Source organism: Borostomias antarcticus, assembly GCF_949987555.1.
Source record: "Borostomias antarcticus genome assembly, chromosome: 16".
Taxonomy (NCBI): domain Eukaryota; kingdom Metazoa; phylum Chordata; class Actinopteri; order Stomiiformes; family Stomiidae; genus Borostomias; species Borostomias antarcticus.
Window position 1 is genome coordinate 18,267,598 of NC_140249.1, and position 24,079 is coordinate 18,291,676.

Consider the following 24,079-nt stretch of genomic DNA (forward strand, 5'->3'; position numbering starts at 1 on the left):
GAGAGGGTCTTCATTGTGTCTGCTCAGAAGGAGTAGAAGCTGCTCTCCTATTGGCTCCCCTCAGTTTTGAGTAGACTTTGATTTGATATGAAGCGTTGTCAAAAACAGTAAAGTGAACATTACAAATGTCTGGATGGATTTTTGCAATTTTTCGCAGTGCATCTCCAGGACTGTCGGCTGTGAAAGCACCCCGTCAGCTGGAATTAAGTGATATTTACACACTTGAGAGATTTAAGCCTCCGACAGACTGTCTAGTTTCTGTCATTGCTCAGGATTTAACAGATTGTGAGTTTATTCCTTAAACCACTCACACGCTCAACAGTTTAACCAATAATATAATTATATAATTTCCTGTTGTGGCAGACCGTATTACAGGGATTTGGATTTAGAGTGAGGACCACATCTCATCCTCACCAATCAACAACAGCGACAACATAGAGATGACACTTGATTCACGTCCCCCAGCTTGTACCTCATACCTCAGCTCTCTTCTCTCCTCTTATGTTCTTCAGGATCCATAACCATGAAGCAGACCAAGAAAGCCTTCTCAGATAACACCTGGACTCCTTCCCCCCTATAACTTCCTAGATCCAGATTGACCTTCTAGCAACTTCCAGCACGATCAAATACATAACCTCACATTCCCATCCATTGCTCAATAGAGATTTTCTGTCTTGAAATTAATAGTGTGCAATATTTACACTGTGCATATCCTGTGCATTATCTTCTACATTCTTCATTTCTGTAATATCCTCAGTAAAACCATTAAGATTATATTGTTTATGGTGTGGTCTTCTAGCTTGTAAAATTGCCATACAGTGTAGTACTGTGCAAATGAGCATGTGATACCTGGCTGCTGATTGAGGTTGATGGAGCCATCCATCAACCTCATTATTCAACATAAAATTAACTTTAATAATCCTGGGGGATGGGGGTACAAAAATATACAGGTACAGTATGCATACAATATAGAATACATACATACATACATACATACATACATACATGCATACATACATACATACATACATACATACATACATACATACATATATACATACATACATACATACATACATACATACATACATACATACATACATACATACATACAACCTGTATAAATAAGTATAAATGACTGAGAGGGTGGACTTCAGATATGTAATTGAGACATTTGCGAGGATGAAGAAAAGAAGAACACAGTTCAGATAGTTTACACATTCCAACAATAGCCTACTTTTAAATATTTGTATGCCTTTTTTCATGTGTTGATTTTTTTTAAATATATAGTAGCCTACATTGGATTATTAGGTTTATAGCCTTTACCATGACTTGTTGCCTCTGAGCTAATTGAGTGAAAATACCGTATATTGAGCCTAGTGATTTGTCTTTACATTAGTACTATTAGTTGTGGAGTTCTAGCACCTACTACTGGTGACTACGTAACTGCAGTTGATACCTGGAGGTGCTGTGTCAAGTTTAGTCTAGTCCTTATAATAAAGAACTTTTGTTATTCCCGGTCCTTGTTCTTATGTAGAAATAAGTTTATATTGCTCCAGTATATCACAGCTATATGTTTCAGTTGGTACAAATTAAGATACATTCACTAGGCTAGTTTAATGAATATATTATTAGAAATATATTTTTGATTGACAGACAGGCCAGGGGCCCCTTTGAGGTGAAAAAACAACAACCATGGGAATAAAAGTGAATTTACGCCCCTGAGGCCTACCCTGTTATGACGGTATGAGGGGTTAGCGTTTAGTCCACAGTCCAGATCAGTGGGTGGCGGTAATGCACCCGAAAGTTGTTTGCTAATCGCCACTAAATCAAAGAAAGAAGAAGAAGGCGAAGGAGGATCCCCAATGCGCACGCGCAATGCTAGGAGTCCTTGGATGATCCATCTGCTGTAGGTTACGCAGCTATCAAGGTACACCGACAAAATGCAGAGCTGGAATACGTTATATCGGACTCTGGCAACGGTAAGGGCAAAATATTTTCGTTTTGATAACCCCAAGAACAAAAGGTCAGGAATGGACACTAGAAATGGTAGAAGTTGTAGCTCTTACAGTCCGTGTCAATGTGAGTTTTCTTGTGCAGTCCACCAGGCCTAGCTAGCCACCGTTAGCTCATTAGCTAGCTAGCTAGCCATGTCTAGTAGCAAGACAGTTACCCGGCGTAGAGCCCGATCTGACTGATGCTCAGCTGCTAGCTAGCTCACTGGCCAGACACAGTGGCTAACGCTAGCTTGGGCAGCAAGTCAACGGTCCATGTTTGCAAGGTGCGTAGCTAGCTTAGAAGTTATGCTAACGCCGTCTTAACGCTACTAGCTAACGTTATTTGTGTTACTTTATCAAGCTAAGCCTCTAAATCAAGCTCGCACTAGCTAGCTGGCTGGCTACAGCGACAGCCTGAATATGCAGATAGCTCACATTAGCTACATATGTGAAAGAACTCGTTTATAGCCTATATAGCCTAACCTTATCAGTTATCCGGAACTAACGTTACGCATGTCAGTCACACCGGGTAGGCAGTCAGATCGGACTCTCACATAGGTAGTCTCAGATCGGACTCTCACATAGGTAGTCCCAGATCGGACTCTCACATAGGTAGTCCCAGATCGGACTCTCACATAGGTAGTCTCAGATCGGACTCTCACATAGGTAGTCTCAGATCGGACTCTCACATAGGTAGTCTCAGATCGGACTCTCACATAGGTAGTCTCAGATCGGACTCTCACATAGGTAGTCTCAGATCGGACTCTCACATAGGTAGTCCCAGATCGGACTCTCACATAGGTAGTCCCAGATCGGACTCTCACATAGGTAGTCCCAGATCGGACTCTCACATAGGTAGTCCCAGATCGGACTCTCACATAGGTAGTCCCAGATCGGACTCTCACATAGGTAGTCCCAGATCGGACTCTCACATAGGTAGTCCCAGATCGGACTCTCACATAGGTAGTCCCAGATCGGACTCTCACATAGGTAGTCCCAGCAGCAGCATCTGACAGGTATCTAGCTACTAGTTGCGGTAGTATTGTGCCAATTACTCCTCTCCACCTGTTGGCCACCAGTGTCTTTGAGCTACATTAGCCAGCTAGCTACCGTCGAACTGAAAAGTATTTAAAAAAAAAAAAAACACAAAAAAAAAACTTATGTTAGCTATCTAGCCAGCTAAGTGGCATTATGCTTGTCCAGCTAACCTTAGATATTTCCTAACCCCGGCCTCGCGTAAATTGACTAACGTTAGCACGCGAGTAATAAAATAATATTTGGGGTTTAGCTAATATGATGTTGATCAGTTACTGTCATTGCAATGTCCTAAACCTAGCAAGGGTAGCTAGATAACATTCCTAATAACTGTAATTGACTAACAACAATTCAGCAACTGTTAGCTTTCTTATTCATTTGATTTCAACTGTCCATCCTCTCTTGACACCTGCAGCGGAGCCAGCACCTGCCCTGTAAACTGCATGGAGCCTCAGTCCTCTCTGTCAGAACATACGCCGACAAGGCACCAAGTAAGCCACCATTTATCACCCCAGTGTGAAATGATCTTATCACCACTGCTGCTGACTGGGTTAGGCATCAAGTATAGGCTAGCTATATACATTAATTGATCTGAATACATCATCTGTCCAGTGTGAGCAACTCTGCTCATGTTGTGCAGACATACTGTGCCCAGGCTTTGATTTGACCCAGCAGGAACACATCAGATTCCACTCATCAAGCTCATCAAATCAAGCTTTATTTATTCAGGGCCTTTAAACAAGGCCTTTTAAAACGGATTGGGATTGGCCGATCAGTTTTATTTAAGCCTGATCAAATGGTAAATGGTAAATGGACTGCACTTATATAGCGCTTTTCCAACTTAGTGGCACTCAAAGCCCTTTACAATGGCCTCTCATTCACCCATTCACACACACATTCACACACCAATGGTGGTAGCTGCCATGCAAGGTGCTATTGGGAGCAATTTGGGGTTAGGTGTCTTGCTCAAGGGCACTTCGACATGTGGACAGTCGGAGCTGTGATTTCGACCATTGAATGACCCGCTCTGCCAACTGAGCTACAGCCGCCCCAGGTTGCGATATAAGTGGGGCATTCAAGCTATAAAACCGGAGATTGGAGCTAAAAGGCAGCGTGTTTGCAGGTTGCAAAAAGCAAGTCTTTATTTGGGCGGGGTTGGCCACGCCCCTAGAAATGGCTTTGGCTTGTTATCTCTCCCTTACTCCCTCCTTTAGCCAGTTGTAGTCCTAGGGTCTGCTATTGGGGCGGGGTTGCCAACAGCAACATCTCTGATTGGTGGAGACATTGTTTTTTGTACTTTGTATTTTGTATTTGCGCTGTTTTGCACCATCATGTCTTTGCACTGTCCTGTACCCTGTCTTATGTCGTCTGCAACAGCGTGTGCCTTAACCCTAGTAAAATTCCTAGTATGTGTGAACCGTGTCCGATCCACCATCCGTTGAATGGAGCAGTCTCACGCTGCCCCTGCAGGCGCGAGTGCTGGAGCTGTAGGAATTTTAAACACTGACGTCAAAGTCAGTTTTATTTGTCACATACTGTATTCATACAAGCATGATGTGCAGTTGGTCCCTAGGACTATAATTGAAGAACACTGCAATAAAGTCATTGCATGTGTATTCTCTTGTGATTAAGCTAATGTTAGTCTTGCAAAGCCAGACTTTGGAGATCTCTGCCTCCGAAAGTCTGGTGACATCTTCATTAAAAATCATTGTATGATGTGCAGTGACACGTGAAATCACAGAGACAAGAGAGTGAAACAGACAACAGAAGGAGGTACTAAAAGTCAACTGCCATATGAAGACACAGAGGCAGTCCAGTTAGTCAGTCAGCGGATGGCAACACTTAGATGTTGACTGAGGCACTCTGGCATCATGATTCATCTTGATCGAATCACAAAAGCTGCACACACAGTTGGTCCCTAGGACCATGATTGAAGAACACTGCAATACAATCATTACGTGTGTATTCTTTGATTAGGCTAATGTTAGTCTCACGACGCCAGATTTTGGAGATCTCTTCCTCCGTAAGTCTGGAGACATCTCCATTGAAGATCGTTGCTAGAACAGCGCCGAAATCCGACGCTACCAATCAGAGCCACTGCCTTCATCTCCAATAGGGTGAAGGACCCACCTTACTGGAATTTATGTCCGCCCAACTAATTGGAGTGGAGTATCAAAACAGAACATTCACCAGCCCATTAGGAAGGACTGCCCTAAAGACGCTGGATTGGTTCGGCAATGCAGGTGTTTTTCAATCTCTCAATGTTTCCACCCACTTTTAGCGACGAAACCTGGGCAAATGTCTTCACACTTGTTGAGCGCAGCGTTTAGAGACTGACTTGTGAGTCTAAGCTAATGTGTGTGTCTACTCCTCTGCAGTTGATGCTGATGTGACCGTTGTGGGCTCTGGTCCTGGTGGATATGTCGCTGCCATCAAGGCAGCGCAGCTAGGTTTCAAGGTAACATTTAGGGCATTAATTTGTTCCTCAGCAAGAGTTGTCATTTTCATGTCTTTGTGTAAGTGTAGTTTAGTGTTTGTATTTGCATATGTATTTGTGGATGTGTCTTTTCAAAACATTTTCTTTCTTTAAATGTCTTCTGTGAACAGGTTTTAAATGAGCATTTCCCTACAAACACTCAACACAGTGCATCTGGTCCTTGTGTAGAAATGTATATTACAATTACGCTACTGTAATGTCCATATCAAATAAACTTAACTAACTTTAATTTCCCTATATTTCCTCTTCAGACAGTCTGTGTGGAGAAGGATGACACACTTGGTGGCACCTGCTTGAATGTCGGCTGTATCCCCTCAAAGGTAGCTCACCATTTAGATCACCATTTGTAACATTTCCTCCAGGTTTTAAAGGTTCTAGATGTCATTGTCTGTCATCCTATTTGGCTTAGGCATATATAGCTTTTTTAATGATGTATGTTATTCTACTATTCTGTTGTCCTCTGCTATTAAAGACACATTTAAATGGTATTATTATTGTTAAATGTTATTACACATTTAAATGTTACATATGTAGTACAGAATACTTTTCCTTGAGTAATGATGACTCTAAAGTTCTAAGGAGTTGTGTATAACGAGGGTAATTATCTGTCTGAGCTGTTTGTCTGTTTACTGTCCTTTCTTTCTGTAGGCCCTGCTGAATAACTCCTACCTCTACCACATGGCCCATGGAAAAGACTTTGAAAGCAGAGGCATCGAAAGTAAGTAGTTAGCAATAAATAGTTTGCTCTGTGTTCTACTGCTGTCAGTAGGCTTATGGAACTATTAATGTGGATAATTCCAAGTATCCATATTATATAGAACAGTTCTATCTCTGGTTTGGACTGTCAGACCGTTTTGGAGGATCAGATCCAAAGTGGACAGCGAGACGCCGTTTACACGTGTGTCTGATGCGTCTCCAAATGTGTCCATCGGACCATTTTTGTTCATGTAGTAACCATAGTAACTCAGTCACTCCTGCCGGCGTGCGTGTCACACAGCTGTTCCATGTACACAACATATCAATAATCTGTCCACTTGACTTCGGGCAGATAAAAAAAAAAGTGAGCATGAAAGCAACCGAAGTGGTTTGAAGAACTAAGACTATTCCAACTGTTTCGATTGATAGGACAAGACATTTGCAACTTGCAAAAGAGTGCAGGATAAGGCGAAAAAGGAGAAATATTATCCTGCATTGATGACGTGTATTCCTGTTACGTCCTTGTCGGGGACGCATCAGGACGCATTAGCGTTTAGACTACTAAAGATACGTGGTCAAATGCATCCCAGACCACCTCGGCAAGGGGTTTGAGTAAACGTTTCACAATGCGTTTTGGTGGTGGTTTACACTTGTATTTAGAGCTGTCCACTTGTGATCTGATCATCCAAAAAGTATTCTAAAATCAAGTCTAAACAGGGTCTCAGACGTGGTGGGTTCCAACTTTACTCCAGCCCAGTTGGAGCTTGTTTACAATGACATTGGTGAAGTAGTGAACATATTTGGTGTGTTAAGTAACTTGAGTGCTCACGGTGAGAATGCCCACTTAACGTTCTGCTCTGAAACTGCCATTTAGCTTGCAAAATGGCGACGAGAAAGACTGTAGGCTACTCAACACTTTTTACCTCAGCCCCAGCGACAGCGCATGTTTTTGTGTTTGTTTGTACCTTCTGCTAGCAGGATTACGCTAAAACTACGCATTATAACTGGTATGTTGTATGTTGTATATTGGATAAAAGCGTCTGCTAAATGACTGTAATGTATGATATTGCCTCTGTGTGTACAAAAAAAACCTGAATGATTGAATAACAATCCTCTGTCTGTCTGTAGTCTCTGGGCTCACGTTGAACCTGGAGAAGATGATGGCACAGAAGAGTGGGGCGGTCAAAGCGCTAACGGGAGGAATTGCACATTTATTCAAACAGAACAAGGTGAGGCCGCCCTCTCATCGGGCTGATTTTGATTGCTTGACTGGATGATTAAGTCAAAATGCTCTTGTCCGACCAAGATTCTAATGGTTGTGCAATCGCAAAGCCTATAGCCTACTCAGGCAGCTGAAAGCTAGCAAGCTTATACTTCGTTAGACAAAAAAATACATAACCCTAGTAAAATAGACGGGCCCAAATGTGAGCTTTATTTCACTTTACTTTATATGATATTTCACTACTGACCCAACGACGGACCAAAAAATGCCGGTTACCAATACCCATCCCTAGCTGTCGGTGGCTAAAGCAGTTGGCTAACGCGACAGAAATGATTGTAACGTTAGATGCAGTAGTTTCATTGCAAGTTGAATTGTGGGACGTGATGTGACGGGGTTCGTTTGGTCTACGAGAGTGATAACATCAGTGTCGGTCGTAGCCTCAACATTCATTCCACGTTGAAATGCGACGATGGGACCATGATGGGATGCAACATGGTCGGCATCTGACCTGCTCCATACACATGCTCCCAACAGGGCACTGAGATCTGCTGACCAAGATCTGTTGGTTGTCCCTCGAACTAGGCTCAAGACCAGAGGTGACCGAGTCTTTGAGTCTGTGGCATCCAGACTGTGGAATACTCTTCCTCAGGACTTCCTCTGTGGACATTTTTAAGAAGCAGCTCAAAACACTTCTGCTTCTAAGACAGGCATTTGCTGAATTAATTTGACTGTATGTTTGTATGTTATGACTATTGTCCCGTTTCCTGTGTGTTTATTTTTGTTGATTCTTTGTATGCATTTTAACCGGTGTTAAGCACTTTGTAGCAGAGTTAGAACTATGGAAATATGAATGACTAGGTATAATTTATGATTATACCACGGTTATCACAAATATGAAGGAATATGGATTTAATACATTAAATCAACTTGTATGGGGCACCACCCTGTTCTGTACAGGGGAAACGGATAACCTTCATCAATAGTCTAATTTATCCTTTAGGAGGAGGTCTTGACTCAATCAAGTGACCTAAAGATCATGTGATGACGCTAGGACGTGATCAAAGCTTAATACATTTTTTTTTCTTTGCACTAGCTCTTTGTACTTGCCCTTTGCACTGTCCTGTCTCGTCCCTGCACCCTGTCCAATGTCGTCTCAATGTTATGCACCACGTCCGAAAAACAAATTCTTAGTATGTTGAAAAACTACAATGAACCGATTCTGATTCTGATTCTGATGCACCTAAAATTAGATTTGACTATTTAAATCAAGCATTTCTCTGCTGCGATAAAAGTTTGTTTCCGTGTAGTTTCCCATCCTTCTTTTGGGTAAGACATTGAAATTTGTTTTCCCTTGTCAGGTGACTCACATTAACGGCTTCGGGAAGCTGACTGGTAAGAATCAGGTGACGGCCACGGTTGCTGACGGCAGCGAGCAGGTCATCAACACCAAGAACATCCTCATCGCCACTGGCTCTGAGGTCACACCCTTCCCTGGCATCGAGGTACGCTCTGTCATGTTTTTTGTCATGTCTCCTGTAGGTGTAATGTGTAGGTGTCACAATACCTTTGTCCATTTAGTGGTATGTGTCATTTGTAACCCCTTTGTCTCCCTCCCCACTCCCTTCCCAGATAGATGAGGAGACCGTGGTGTCGTCCACAGGAGCGCTGTCTCTCAAGAAGGTTCCAGAACAGCTCATCGTCATCGGCGCTGGAGTCATCGGGGTGGAGCTGGTGCGGGATGCTTCTACACACACTTTCGTATTTCTTTGCAGCACTTCCATATGTGATTTAATTGATTGGTTTTATTTACGTGTCACACACCAATTGGTGCCCAGCCATTGGTGTGTGTGTGTGAATGGGTAAATGAGAGGCCTTCATTGTAAAGCGCTTTGGATAAAAGTGCTATTTATAAGTGCCATTTACCATTCTAGTTCTACAAGCAAACTAGCTAACTAACATAGGGAGTCAGAGGACCTGAGTTTGAGACCCAGTATGGATGAAGTAGGGTGCCTTGGAGTGCAGATGAGTTTTACACCACTACACACGCTCGGGTCTAAAAAAAAGTGTTCTCCCGTTCTTTAGGGGTCTGTATGGCAGCGTCTGGGCTCCAAGGTGACGGCAGTGGAGTTCCTGGGCCATGTGGGCGGCATGGGCATCGACATGGAGATCTCCAAGAACTTCCAGCGCATCCTGCAGAAGCAGGGCGTGAAGTTCAAGCTGAGCACCAAGGTGATGGGTGCCACCAAGAGGCCCGACGGCAAGATCGACGTGGCGTGAGTACCGGGAGGGAGGAGGAGTCTGAGAGTGTGTCTAAGAATGTGAGAGGTTTGTGTAGGACTTGACTTCGGGGCATGTGTATGTGTTGAATTTATTTAAGACAGAGAAAATGTCCGCACACTGTATGTAGCTCCCATGGTGAGTCAATTGGGCACAACGTTTCGGTGGCAGGGTGTATATACAAGGGTAAAAGGAAGTGGGTGTGTCCATAGTGGGGTCAAAGTTTAAAAACAGGTAGAACCTATACTTCTGCAGTGCACAGTAGTACTATACAAGTTCAAAATCACAGGTGTAATTATGTAGCCTGCACAAATACATCACATAGAATAATTCACGTCCAGGTATCTTAAACCAAAAGTAAGCAGGAAACTTAATATATAACTTATAAGCAGGAAAATTATAAAAACGGTTTGATGTCAAATTCTTCATTCAAGCATGTGTTGAAATTATTCACTTTGAAGGGGAGGGTGTGCTAAGCATTTGTTCTCATTGCAAAATAAGGCGAAACCCACACCACGCTGATTTATTTGATGCGCAATGGCAAGTGTGTGTGTTGACCTGTGCGCGTCGTCCTCTCCGCAGCGTGGAAGCGGCGGCCGGCGGGAAGAACGAGACGCTGACGTGCGACGTGCTGCTGGTGTGCATCGGCAGACGGCCCTTCACCGGCAGCCTGGGCCTGGACAGCGTGGGCATCGAGCTGGACAACAGAGGACGCATCCCCGTCAGCGGCCGCTTCCAGACCAAAGTCCCCAGGTAGACGTCCCAGACCGTCCACCCCCACACTCTGGTCTTTTATACGATATGTCCCAAAGGTCTGACCTGGACTACCCCCCCAAAACAGCTCACTCTGCTACAGCAGTATTAAATCATCTATTATTCAGTATTTTGGTCATTTGAAATGATACTAAACTCCTTCCTTTTTTCTCTCTCTCTGCCACTCTTACTTCATTGCCTCCTCCACTGCACCCCCCCTTCCTTCTGCACTCACACACACACACACACACACACACACACACACACAGTATCTATGCCATTGGTGACGTGGTGGCGGGTCCCATGCTGGCCCACAAGGCGGAGGACGAGGGCATCATCTGTGTGGAGGGCATGGCCGGGGGGGCTGTGCACATCGACTACAACTGCGTCCCCTCCGTCATCTACACACACCCAGAGGTGGCCTGGGTGGGCAAGACTGAGGAGCAGCTCAAGGAGGAGGTGTGTGTGTGTATGTGTGTGTGTGTGTCGGTTGCCTGTGTGTGCGCACAGGTGCACACCACCATATGTAAAGTTGTATGCATTCCCCATGCTAGGTCTACTAACCTGGCAGGGAAGACACCTTGATCACGATGGAGGTTCACCGAGGGCGAGGCTCGGCCATTGTACTCCGTCAATGCTGATCCGTGTGAATTCCCCAAATGTGGGAATCTCAACTGCATAATTTATGGTAGTGGGAGGACTGCGTTTGCGCTCTCCTGGATTATTTTTTCTCTCTCAACAATTTCCCCCTGGGGATCAATAAAAATCAATAACAATATCTATCTATCTCTATCTCTATCCATCTCTACAGTATCTATCTCCTATATATCTGTCTATCTATCTCTATCCATTTATCCATCTATCTATCTCTCTTATCTATCTATCTCTCTAATCTATCTAAAAGCAGTTTTAAGGATCAACCACAAGGTGGCGATATTTACACACAAAATCGTATGTCAAAAATGAGCATACCTATGGTATTTGATATCAACAGAGAAGGTGACCACCTCTTGTCTCCTGACTCTGTATCCCAGGGGGTCCCGTACAAGGTGGGCAAGTTTCCCTTCGCTGCCAACAGCAGAGCGAAGACCAACCAGGACACAGACGGCCTGGTGAAGATCCTCGGTCACAAGGAGACAGACAGGATGCTGGGAGCACACATCTGTGGCAGTGTAAGAAAGCTACCAGCCATCAGTGTCTAGGCACAAAGCTGTTAAGATGGGTTCACAACAGCCTTGACAAGATACCAGTTTTAGAACATCAGTCTCATCGTTAGTCTTTCCATAAACAGCCAGGTTGAAAACGGCAGTTTTAGAACTTTTAACGTTCCAAATTGGAAGGCATGAAACAGTCTAATTTTGTTATCATAGCTAACAGGCTATGAGACTAAATGTCTTAGAAATCTTTTTAGCCATCTTGGAGCCATTAGCATTGGCCATTAACTATCTAGGCATATTGTGAGAGGATTGTGATAGTTAACTGAGTTGACCCCTGACCTCTGAGTTGACCAGTCCCCTCTGTTCCTCCAGGGGGCAGGAGAGATCATCAACGAGGCAGCACTGGCCATGGAGTACGGAGCATCCTGTGAGGACATCGCCAGAGTCTGTCACGCACATCCTGTGAGTCTTAGAACTACCACCACGCACACGCACGCACGGAATCCATACGCAGAGAAGCATGTTGGGATACATACACACACACAGTGACATTAACATAAACAGGACTTTAACCCTTTCACGTCTTCCTCCTTCTCTTCCCAGACCGTGTCGGAGGCCTTCAGAGAAGCCAATCTCGCTGCTTCTTTCGGCAAGGCCATCAACTTCTAACGCACGCCTCTCGCACACCTGTGTACATAGCCATTCTCTGCAACCTGAAGCCCGGAAATGTCGGTCCGTCTGTCTACTTGGGGGTTGAAACATTAACGCTGAACTCTTTGGCTCCTATCGGGACTCCTCTGTATACACATAGCAATGACAAAAAACCTTGTACCACATTTAATATGTTATTTAAATCGCATAAAATAAAAGGGGTTTGGGTGGTAAAACACTGACTGCAGATCAGTATTTTACTCTCTAAGGGAGTTGGAGGATGTAAAGTCAGTTGTCAGTCTTGAGTTTGGAACTCAAGGCGTTAATGCTCGCTGCTATTATGATCTATACATCCACTGACTGAACGTAGCCTTTGGACCCATGTCTGACACCTATTTAAAATAATTTCAATTACATATCTGGCTTTGGTTGTTAACGTTTGGCACTATGGAACCAATGGGCTGTACTAACAAACAAACAAAAACTCAAACTCCATCGGCTTGGCATTCCAGGGAGACTCAAGTAATTGTAAAGGATTTCAAATAATATTTGGACCCATGTCTGATGGGTGTCTAGCATTTTATTTTCTTATTATACCGCAGTTTCTAACTAGCAACATGCAGCACCCTGTTCAATTCCTATTTTTAGAGAATGCCTGCGGCTGGTTTGAGTGAACGCTGTAGCAGAACTCGAGGAAAGAAAGGGATAGAACGCTGATGCCAGCCACAGCTGGCTTGTATGCACTGCTTTACCTGGATTCCAAAATGGCTGTGTTCTCTCGTCTCTGTGAGGTGTACACATTACTGCTTAACTCAGCACTACAATACAATAAATGCAGTTACTGTACCATGACAAAGTGTAATGGTTCGTGACTAGGATACATTTGTGGAGTGTCGGTCAGTTCTGAGTGGTAAGCGCGCCTGTAGTTGTGAAGGCAATGGTGGAATCGTGTTGTGGGGATCATCAAAGTGTGTTGAGAGTTGGTGGTTGTTTGTGGCTTAGATTGAGAAGAAGGACACTGGCACACTTATTGGTGGGATTTCAATGGGTAGTTTTGCGTTTATTTTTTTTATAAATTGGTTTGTCAAGAATGCAGTAAAAAACATTGCCTCACATACACCATGAATTATAAAAGTAGGGAAATGTCCTATACAAAAGGTTTGGATGTATACAACTGTGTAGTCTTGTGGTTGGGAGTAGGTTAAACCTTTACATTCACTCTTTCAGTCTTTGTAACTGGTTTACAAATTTGAGAAAATACTATTGAATTTCATTCAAAACTAACTAATGGGGGTATTTAATCTCAGCAGACTTTTTAAAACAATGTCATATTTTCAATAATATTTACGGTTGTTAGGAGAAAAATACATTCTTCTTTGAGCAGTGGCTGGCTCGTGTCTCAACACTTGCTTGGACTACCATACAAGGCACTTCTTACAACTGTAGCTGGTTCTTGTGTGTGTGCGTGTGCGTGCGTGTGTGTATGTGAGTGGACAATCGCAGGCTTGTATTGCATCTTCAACTTTCAAACTTAGCTGGCCAACTTGTCAGTAGGACTGCTTTTCACTTAGCATGTTTCTCAGAGGAGCCAGGAACATTTGAACGAACACTTTGTACAGTACACCCTTGTCTCAATTTATACTTATTCTGTCAGGACATGATGTGCCAATAAAGGAGCTATTGTAATGTTTATTACATGTGATAACTGTGTGATACCAGGTGCTACTGCACTGCTGAATGGACTGGTACCTTTATCAATGAACAAAGAAACCAAGGAGTTATTCATTGTCAGATATACAATTGTGTACCATGTAAGATTTTGGTAAATATGCAAAATGCATATGACTGGCTGTAAAATAGAGTATTTTTTGTAATCTTCCACTTCATTTCAGTAAACAGTAAATGTGTGTGTGTGTGTGTGTGTGTGTGGTCAGAGCTTCACGTGGAGGGCCTAAGGTAAGTAGTCATTTTGTCGAGGGGACTGCTGTCCCACCCCGCAGAGCAGATGCTGTGTTTAGAACAGACAGGTGCTGTAGACGGTGACTTTGTGGCTGATCTCCTGTAGCAGATCTCTGACGGCCTTCTCCAGATCCACCAGCTGGCTGGCCTTCTCCTCCAGCGTCTTCTGGTTGTCCTCGTAGGACCTCTCCAAATCTGGAGGGGAAAAACAACAGTTTGAGCATGTTTTCTTGGTGCTTTTACAGGAATATGTTGACATTCATACAATAAGCAGGACTCGGAACATGCAGGGGCCATACATAATTTAATGCTGACACATTTGCATGTAATGAATTGATTAAAATGTATGTATTGCACCAAAAATGTAATAGCCAAATGACTAAAGTAGTAATTTCAAGTGTTGTATTGTGAGTTAATGTGTGTGCATTATTATATTGTGATGACAACAGCTGAGTGAATTGAGGTCAGGGCTCAGAATTCACACACGTCAATATGGTATACTATGGTTTCTCATCTTACTCCAGAACTAAGAGGCCCAAGGGTAAAGAGCTCAGATCAACCTGTGTCTTGCAGACTAGTATTCATGTTAAGGGCACACCTCTCAGTTGCTGCAGCTTCTCGCTGGCCTGTAACAGCAGATCTTTGGCTTCCTGCTGTAGTCGCTCCGCCCTCTTCTTGGCATCGGACACACCCCCGGCCTTTTGTGTGATCAGGTCCTGTGCTCTACTGTACTTATCTTTCAGCTCCGTGTCCAGATCCTTTCAACAGAGAGCGAGTGTCATTTTCACTACAATCACAGTAAACACGCTAAATACATTTATTTATTTCCACTAGCATGGAGAGCACCTGACTACCACCAGTTACGCATCAAGCAGACGAACCTCAAAACGAAAAACACAAGTTTGCCCACCTTTTTGACCTCTGCGGCTACTTTGGTGATGGTGCCTGTGTCTCTCTCTGTCTGCTCGGCGCTTAGCGAGGTGTTCTGGGCCTTCTCCCTCAGTAGCATCACGTCTCGTTCTAATCTCAGCAGCCTCTGGGTGGCGTTGTTGAGCTTGAACTCGGAGTCTGCCGTCTCTGACTCCACCTATTTCCGACATAAAGAGTTAAAGTTAACTAAACTCAAGTTAACATTATATATTATCCATTAGTACCTCGGTTAGTGTAGGTAACATGTTTCAGAAGCAAGTGGGCTAACATGTTTCAGAAGCACTACAACATTACAATACTACTAATTCATATTCAAGAAATAAAAGATCTTGGGTGTTCTAATATGAACCTTGACATCCTGAAATTGTGTAAACACTGATATAGTCAGCTTAATAATGTCCTTCTATTGGCAGTATTAATAGAGAAAGTAGACTCACAGAGGTCAGCAGGTCGTTAGTGCCCTTGATGTCAGTGGTAGCTTGTTTGATGGCCTCGGCTGCAGTGGTCTGAGCGCGCTCTGCCTCCTCCAGAGCCTGTTTCACCATCTCCGCCGTGTCCCTCATGCCAGTTGCCTCATTACTGTGTGATACACACACACACACACAAATGAGATTCACTCATACTCAGTTCATAATATATCACTGTGTGCGTGTCCGTTTGTGTGTGTGTCCGTGTGTGTGTGTGTGTATTACCGGGCCATCCGGGCCTGCTCCAGTAGGCTCTCTGCCCTCTGGATGTTGTCAGCGCTCTGGTTGAGGACGGTCTCCACGTGGGCCAGGTCCCCCACCCTCTCCCGGATCTCATCGGTCAGGTTCTGCAGCTGGCCCGGTGTGGTGGGCATCTGCATGGCCAGCACCTCGTTAGCCACCGCCTCGATGCTCTCCAGGTCTGCGCCGTCCTCTAGGGAGGGACAGAGGCGAATCCTTTATTTGGGGTTGTGTGTGTTTACAGTGACGATATTAGATTGAGTGGAAAAAATGTATTTGTTGTTTTTAGAGTATTACCCTTGACAGACGCCCCAAGCATAATAAGCTAAAAGACCGTTGATGTGTTGCACAAAACAGCAACCATGTTAGATAAGTTGTCTTATGCCAATGTAGACCAAGCTAATGCATCACACCTTCCTCACAAAGCAATGACTACCCTATCTACCTTTGATAAATGACTACATACAACATCTTTGAGGAGCAGAGGGACATACGCGTCAGGAAGTCTTTGATTTGGCGGATGAGGCTGCGCAGTTCCTCGTTGCTCTGGTCCACGCGCTGCTTGGTCTCATTGGTCTTCAGCAGGACGTCCTGAGCGCTCAGCTTGGCCTCGTCAGCCTTGACCTTGGCCTCTGACACCTGGCGGACAGAAAACACTAACACCGTCAGGAACCAGAGGGTGCTCTCTACTCTCTTGGCCTCTCTCTCATTGGCCACTTATCAATTACAAAAAACATACACTCGCCACACTCCATTCTGTGTATAGTACGTAAATTGCATTTGTGCCTCCTGTTTTTTTAACAGTATATCATAATTTGTACATTGCACTGTTTTGTTTGCACTGCATTTGCACTGTCATGTCTTTGCACTGTCCTGTCCTGCATCCTGTCCTATGTCGTCTGCAACAGCGTATGCCTTAACATGGCTAATAAACAGATCTTGAATCTTGAATGTTTCAGATAGGAGATGATTGTAAGTAAGTAAGTAGCCTTGAGAACCAATGGTTCGGCCCTCCTCACCATCTTGGAGAGCTTGTCCACTTCCTCCATGGCCGTGATGATCTCCTGGTCAAAGTCTTTGGCCTTCTGCCAGGCGTTGTGCGCCAGGGTGACCAGGCCGTCGCAGCTGTCTCCACCGCACTTCCTCTTACCCTCCGTGTCCACACAGCTCAGGCCGCCACACGGTGAGTCTGAACACGCCTCCAGACCCGCTGGGCTGCCACATGTCTGGACCACAGGGACGGTTCAGAGTGGAACTTATTATTATTATTATTATTATTATTATCATTATTATTATTATATGACTAAACTTCATTCAGGTAGCTTATTCAATAGATGGTCAATGTAAGGAAAGAGGGACTTCTCTTCCAAAGTAAATTTGCCTAATTTTACTTAACTGATCTGGAAGTGTTTTAAAATACAATTTTAAAATTGAACGCTAAATAATATGAGAAATAAATAATAAAATATATGACCAGAGCTAGACTAGATAAAAATTGTTAATATAGAGAACCTATCAGCTTCTCAGCCCGACCTTTTCGCTAAGCTCTGATAGGTCCAGTGTCTCCATCTGTCCAGCTAGGTCATCCAATCGCTTGGCGTGCTCATTGTGTCTCCTATGGAATTCCTCCTTGGTCTCATTCATTTTGTCCTCTGTGGCTTTCCGTAGGGAAGCAGAGTTTTCCACAGGGTTGCCCGGGCCGCTGGTAGAGGCGTTGGCACGGGCCTCCGCAGCCAATGACTGCTCATAATACTTGGTGATGCTGTCTGTAGCTCCTGAAATTGCACAAAGAGAATAAAAGATCGTGTGTGAGATGGTTGAAGGTGTCCAGATATAACACACCTGATCCGTGAATAGTGAACAAGAATAAGCAATCATTTAAGTGCTGGGTTGTAGGGCCCCAGAGTTCTTTTTGAATACCCCATTTTCATCACTCAAACTGGCTACCAGTCGCTTACCTCTGATGTCGCTGTTCTTGATGAACTCCACCTGGTCCAGCAGCTCCTTGACGGTACGCCCCAGTTTCTGGGCATCCTCCTTGAGGACGTCCAGTTTGGTGTCGGTGCTGTTGTCCTCCAGCGTCGCCTCGGACAGGGTCTGCTCGGTCAGGTTGAGCCTCGCACTCATCTCTCCCATCAGATCACTGAAGTGAAGACGTTTATAGAGTACCATTCCGTAAGTACACAGTACAGGGGTACAGTAAAGTAGAACAATAGTACAACTATTCAGTGATTGATATGTGTTGTACTGGATCTTCTATCTGTCATATTGGTGGTGATACAGTGCCTAGTTGCTCAAATTATGTATTCTCTTTTCATGTTTTGTTTTGGTCTGATCAAAATGTTATGAGAATCCTACTCTTTAATGAGTTTGATGCCATTTGGTATCTAAGAACCACGTTTTGATTTCCATAGACCCTCTGTGGACCAGCCTTTCCCGGTTCCTTTGGTTCCACTCACGTTGCCTGCTCCAACAGCTGCTGGATCTCTGACAGCGGCTGGGTCGCCGGGTTCTGGGCGAGGATCGCCCGTATGGCCCCGGCGCTTTTCTCTAGACTATCGATGGTCTGCTTGTAGGGTCCGGTGATGCCGCTAGCCTTGATGGTATTTACTTTGTTGACCAATCGGTGCGTCTGGTTAGTCAGCTGACCCACGATGACGTCCCAGTCGGCGAAACACTGATGGCAGCGCTCGCACTGGGGGAACTGTCCGGAGTAGCCCCGGGCGCAGCTGTCACAGCGAGGGCCGGACACGCCCTCCGTGCACACGCAGTGGCCGGTGACCTTGCTGCACTGCTGCTCGGCGATGCCTCTGGGGTCACAGTCGCATGCTGGAAGGAAGCGATACATTGTATAAAATAAGAATGTAGAAAATGACAGAATGATGAATGGCTGACTCCTCGTAAATATGACACGGTGACCGTGAAGAAAAATGTAACAGACAGACATCTCAACAGATTAAGATGATCACTCATAGGTCTTATCTAAAGGAATCCTGAGAGACGTGTCATAATGACCCTTTGGGCCATATCGTTTAATAAGTACTTATAAGTTACTGACTATGTTTATTTTTTATAATTTAACACAGGAGATCATAGTTTTTCAGGGCAGAATCAAAGGAAGATGTGGTCCACTGACTTCCGACTACAGCATCCCTGATAGCACCCTTTGATCTCCTAGAAACAGCAACAGAACACAATCCGAGTAGCAGTAACAAACATCACCAGGGGATTCCAACCTCAAAACTGACCTATTTTGAACAACATTAGCATGTTTTCCATCTTAGCTGCTATTGACGCCTGTCAGTTGCCCGTGAGAGATCCTGAATGGGACTGATATTTCTAACAGCCTGGTGACATCTCCTAATTGAAGAACAAGAGCGTATACAGCTGGCCCACAAAGCAGGGGAAGAGTGTCTAAATAGCCCACTATCTTCCTTCAGACGCTTTGACCTGCTCAGAGCAAGCTTCTGGTCAGCCTATAAACTCACTGGGTCTGTTGGGATCCGTTTAATCTTGTTTCAAAGCTCTACTGAGGATGGGGGAGAGGAGGGGAGATCCTGTTGCATTATGGGATTCGGTATAGGTTCTGAATCATATGCTGTGGAAAAAAAACAGGTGCTGCTCGTTGCAGAGATGCTTGTGATGTTTGGACGTACTGTTGGATTTTGACAAATCAGTGATCACCAACATATTTTTTTTAATTTCACTAATTTTCACCTCTTTTAGAATAATATCCATTCCTCAAAGTAATAATCACACAAAATCAGCTTGTAGCAATTTCGAAGCATTACTTTTAGTTTGCTGAGGGAATACACTGAAAGAAATAGCTAATGTATGAAAGGTCTTTGCGGTTGTGGAGTATCACTCATCTGTAGGAAAGCTTGAGAACTGAAGAACTAGCGAACAAAAGCAAACCACAACACCTTGGAGACCCCAGGAGGGCTGGCTGAGTGAATGGGGTGGGATGGACAGAAGGAGGAGTGGAAGAGAAGGAGGAGTGGAGCAGGATGTTTGCCAATTTCAAAGCCTGGCTGCGGGAAGTGTTTGGAGTGTGTTGTGAACAAAAGGGCCACCATAGTAGACAGACCCCTGGGGAGCACTGATGACAGGCACGTACGTGACTATAGGACCTCCTGGGTCATAGACACACACACACACACACACACACACAAACACACACTCTTGAGGAAGCCCAAATCTACGGAAATGTATGCTTTCTATCCTTTCTATCTCTCTTCCCCCCCTCTCTCTCTCTCTCTCTCTCCCTCTCTCTCAGACACACACAATCCCTCATCTCTCCCTCCATAAAAGAGTGACTTTCAGTCACCTCAGGAAATGAAACAAAAGCAGACTGGAGATGGGGTTTTATCTTAGCTCTCGGGTAATCCTAGTTTTGTACACTGGAGAGAGAGAGAGAGAAGGAGAGAGAGAAAGAGTTGGAGAGGGAAGGAGTGTGTGAATGAGTATTGGGGCCCTATGAAGGCCTCTGGGGAAATATGTTGTGAATGTGACCTCTAGGAACCTACCTTGAAGTCCTGTCCTTTTGTCTCCCTTAGGGTGTTACCCAGTGAAGTGGAGACTCACTCACCACCGCTATCAGCGCGCACGCACACACACACACACACACACACACACACACACACACACACACACACACACACACACACGCACACACACACACACTCCCAGGCCTCACCACTCCACCTGAATGTCTCCTTTCACACCATGCCTCCCTCCCCATTTCACAGATTAAAGCACTGCCTCTTGTTTGCTCTGAGGGAGAGCTTTTGACACACAAAATGGCCACCTCCGCCAGGTGTGATGGGGGAGGTGGTCAATATTTATCCTTCACCTCTCTTGACAATATCAACAATGCCCTAGACTAAACACACTGCAGCAACACCACAAAAGCGTCTGATTTGTACACCACATCTATCTATGTGCCTCACACAGAGCAAAGACTACTATATCAGTTCGTAGTTAGCGATGTAGTCTCATCAGAGGACATTTAAGTACAATGGTATAGAGAAAGTTAAATGTACTTAGATATAAAACAAAGTATGTCTAATGGCTGAAAAGTTACAGTTTCTAAAAATCCTTAAAAAACCTTATATCTCTCTTGTTTCAAGTTCAACCTTTAAAGTTTTCCCTGTCCTCCCCTCATAGAGCCTGTAGCTCATTACAGCACAGATAAGATTATAGCGATCGGGGAGGGGAATTCCAGCTGCTTCTGCTACATTGGGCCCCCATCTGGTTTCTATTGGTCTGTCTGGGCGGTGGGGGGTGAGAGAGGGGGGGGGGTTGACTTGGGGTAAAGCTACATCCTAAATGCTCCACAGCTGGCGTAGTCTTTCACCGTGGTCCAACCAACACAAACAGTCTCGCAAACTAAGGAGGACAAGCCTTTGATGTAGTATGAAGTCGTTGGATTGCCTATCCCTGAACATGGGCCTCTGTCTTGTGGGTAAAAGCAGATGGTTGATGTAAAATACATATAATGTTCATAATAGTCACTGGAAATCCATAAAAAAGATGTAACAGCCTCAAAGATGGATGCGTATAAGAATGCAACTCAAGAATCATGCAGCTGACGACCAGTTTCCCCCTAGTCTATTTGGAAAATTGGAACAACTACTCCTGGTTGAGGAATGGGATGCCATCCCACAGCAAAATGTGACCAGGCTGGTGACCAGCATGAGGAGGAGGAGCCAGGCTGGTGACCAGCATGAGGAGGAGGAGCCAGGCTGGTGACCAGCATGAGGAGGAGGGGCCAGGCTGGTGACCAGCATGAGGAGGAGGAGCCAGGCAACCGAACCCACACGTTTAGCTGTTGCTCATAATTGTTGCTCAAATGTCATGTATTTTCTGTTTTGGTGAGGACACTTCCTTTTAGTGTGACATCCTCGAGAGATGGTGAGAATCTCGACACGTAGATTACAAATGCTCAGTAGGAGTAGATTCAATGAGAACATTCATAGAGCAACTGTACGCTCTGGTAGGTTGGAGTCATTTCTACTTCAGTGGCTAATGTGGTCTTTAGGACATCATTCAGCTACAGCTGCTCTACTCCACTGCAGATAGCCGAGGACACAAAGGGTCCTTTCTGTCAGCGGGCACTGCGTTGGACATCCCTCCCTCCTACAGGACCCCCCACCCCCCTGCATGAGAAACAAAGGTGCATTGTGGGGGACGGAGGAATATTAGGAGGCTCAAACAGATCCCCCCGATGTATGTTCGCCATGGAAACGCAGCCGGCGGGTGAGAGAGCACATCTGGCCTTAATATTGGTTCACATGCCGGAGCTGAGGATGCTGGGAGTTTGTCCTACCAGAGCTGTTACTCCCACTCATTCCCACGATAAGGGGTTGGTGGACTGAGGGTGCTTGTGATATGAGAACATTTAACAGTCGTATGTGTGTGTGTGTGTGTATGTGTGTTGTAATTTGATATTGTCTTAGGACACACGTGCTCCAGACACAGTAATACACATGTCCCTAATTTGTGACACCGAAAACAGATGATTCTCTCTGCCATAGAGTTGAGTTGAGGTAACTCACCATTGCATTTGACCTCAGGGTCGCCCCAGAACAGCTCTCTGCACTCACGACAGGTTCTTCCTCCAAAGCCTGGCTTACAGGAGCACTGGCCACTCAGCTGAAGGAGATAAGGTTTAAAACAGAGTTTAGCTCAGATTGAGATAATTGTAGCGAAATTACCCAATAATTGTCATTATTTCATGCAGGACACAGGTCATGTGACTCAGCTGTAATCAGCTGACAGCTCGCTGCACAATCAGCATTTTTGAATCTTTTCATATCATTCATTCTCCAATCACAGCCCATTCTCACGACAAGGTGGTATATTTAAACAACTTCCTAGTACACTGCACTGCTCTCTGCTACTCCAATGCTGTACTCACCATTTTGCTGGCAAGCTTGCCCCCCACCCCAATTCTGGCTCAAAGCTCTATCGTGGCTCCTAGGTTCACCCGGTCTTGCATTGTTTTCCATTGTTTCGCCCTTGTCTTGGATTTATGTGCGTCATTCTTTTGCCACTTTTGTTGCATGGCCTTGTTGTCTGTGGCTTTCGTCCCTGTGCATGCCCTTGTCTGTACCGTATTGTACTGTATTGCTTCCATGTCTCACTTTGGCCCACTCTGTGTCCCTGTGGGAGGGTTTTGTAGCATGCGTTTGTAGCAATACATGGTAATCAACCTATGACGTGAGTGCTCCCACACACACACACACACACACACACACACACACACACACACACACAAGCAAGTAGTGGCACACACCATATAAACACACACACACACACAAGGTTGGGACTTACCTCATTGCAGGATGTCCCAAAGGAGTGGTTGGGGTCACAGTCGCAGGTCTCACAGCCTCTCTGGCTGGCCATGTTCCAGGTGTCTGGAGCGCACTGGTCACACAGCTGGCCCACCACGTTGGGCAGACACTCACACTGCCCGCTGCCCAGGTCACAGTGGCAGTCGCCCACTGATGGGCAGGTGGCCGGGTTGGTGCCCAGCTGGTTACACACACACTCTAAAGGAGGGAGCACGGATTCGGTAAGCATGTTAGCCCGTTAGCAGGTACTACTGACTTAATAACATGATATTAGTGTGGCTGTCAATTATCATATCTCTGAACTTCAGATGTCAAGCACATAAAAAAATGTACTCACTTCTGCAGTTTTGTGAGAGAGCGTCTCCGTAGTAACCTAGCTTGCAGCTGTGGCAGGCCTGGCCCTCAGTGTGGAACAGGCACTTGAGACAGACGCCCGTGTTGGCATCACAAGACCCGGGGTCCTGCATGTCAATATTGTTGTTGCACTGGCAGGGCTGGCACTGCCCACCAATCTCATGGGGGTTGCCGTAGTAACCTGGGGCACACTCCTCACACCTGGCACCTGTTGGAGAAAAGAAAAGAGGGCGAGGGAGATAGAGTGAGAGTCAGAGAGAAAGAGGGAGAGAGAAGGATGGGGTGAAGAGACAAAGAGAAAGAAAGAATTGAAGGAGTGCGCCTAATAACCCCTTCCCCTGATCAAGCCTGCCATTGCTCTTCTGTGTAATACCACATATAATCACCTACCAGTCCAATAAAATAGCCACCTCTTCTACATCTCCTATAATAACACACATCCTGTCACTTAAAACCATAAACATGTCTACCACCTTTCCTTTCCTGGAA

General features: G+C 45.0%; 2 protein-coding genes across 2 annotated transcripts in view; one reads left to right on the forward strand and one right to left on the reverse strand.

The window, feature by feature from the left end:
• Nucleotides 1-1,868: 1,868 nt before the first annotated feature.
• On the forward strand, nucleotides 1,869-14,065 carry dld (deltaD). The gene is made up of 14 exons (XM_084451118.1): nucleotides 1,869-1,982; nucleotides 3,448-3,523; nucleotides 5,411-5,490; nucleotides 5,781-5,849; nucleotides 6,178-6,247; nucleotides 7,354-7,454; nucleotides 8,806-8,949; nucleotides 9,077-9,178; nucleotides 9,530-9,720; nucleotides 10,307-10,477; nucleotides 10,747-10,936; nucleotides 11,512-11,649; nucleotides 12,007-12,096; nucleotides 12,238-14,065. The coding sequence occupies exons 1-14, from the start codon at nucleotides 1,944-1,946 to the stop codon at nucleotides 12,301-12,303; spliced, it is 1,527 nt and encodes a 508-aa protein (XP_084307244.1). The 5' UTR covers nucleotides 1,869-1,943; the 3' UTR covers nucleotides 12,304-14,065.
• A 234-nt stretch (nucleotides 14,066-14,299) lies between these two features.
• The window catches only part of lamb1a (laminin, beta 1a), a gene marked incomplete at both ends in the record, with an annotated part of 32,964 nt that continues 23,184 nt past the window's right edge, over nucleotides 14,300-24,079 (reverse strand). Inside the window, 13 exons of the mRNA XM_084451347.1 lie at nucleotides 14,300-14,439; nucleotides 14,843-15,002; nucleotides 15,155-15,331; nucleotides 15,612-15,753; nucleotides 15,867-16,074; nucleotides 16,376-16,520; nucleotides 16,901-17,107; nucleotides 17,415-17,656; nucleotides 17,840-18,024; nucleotides 18,341-18,710; nucleotides 22,439-22,535; nucleotides 23,217-23,434; nucleotides 23,574-23,798. Coding sequence (XP_084307473.1) covers nucleotides 14,300-14,439; nucleotides 14,843-15,002; nucleotides 15,155-15,331; nucleotides 15,612-15,753; nucleotides 15,867-16,074; nucleotides 16,376-16,520; nucleotides 16,901-17,107; nucleotides 17,415-17,656; nucleotides 17,840-18,024; nucleotides 18,341-18,710; nucleotides 22,439-22,535; nucleotides 23,217-23,434; nucleotides 23,574-23,798 — 2,516 coding nt within the window. The remainder of the gene's footprint in view (nucleotides 14,440-14,842; nucleotides 15,003-15,154; nucleotides 15,332-15,611; nucleotides 15,754-15,866; nucleotides 16,075-16,375; nucleotides 16,521-16,900; nucleotides 17,108-17,414; nucleotides 17,657-17,839; nucleotides 18,025-18,340; nucleotides 18,711-22,438; nucleotides 22,536-23,216; nucleotides 23,435-23,573; nucleotides 23,799-24,079) is intronic.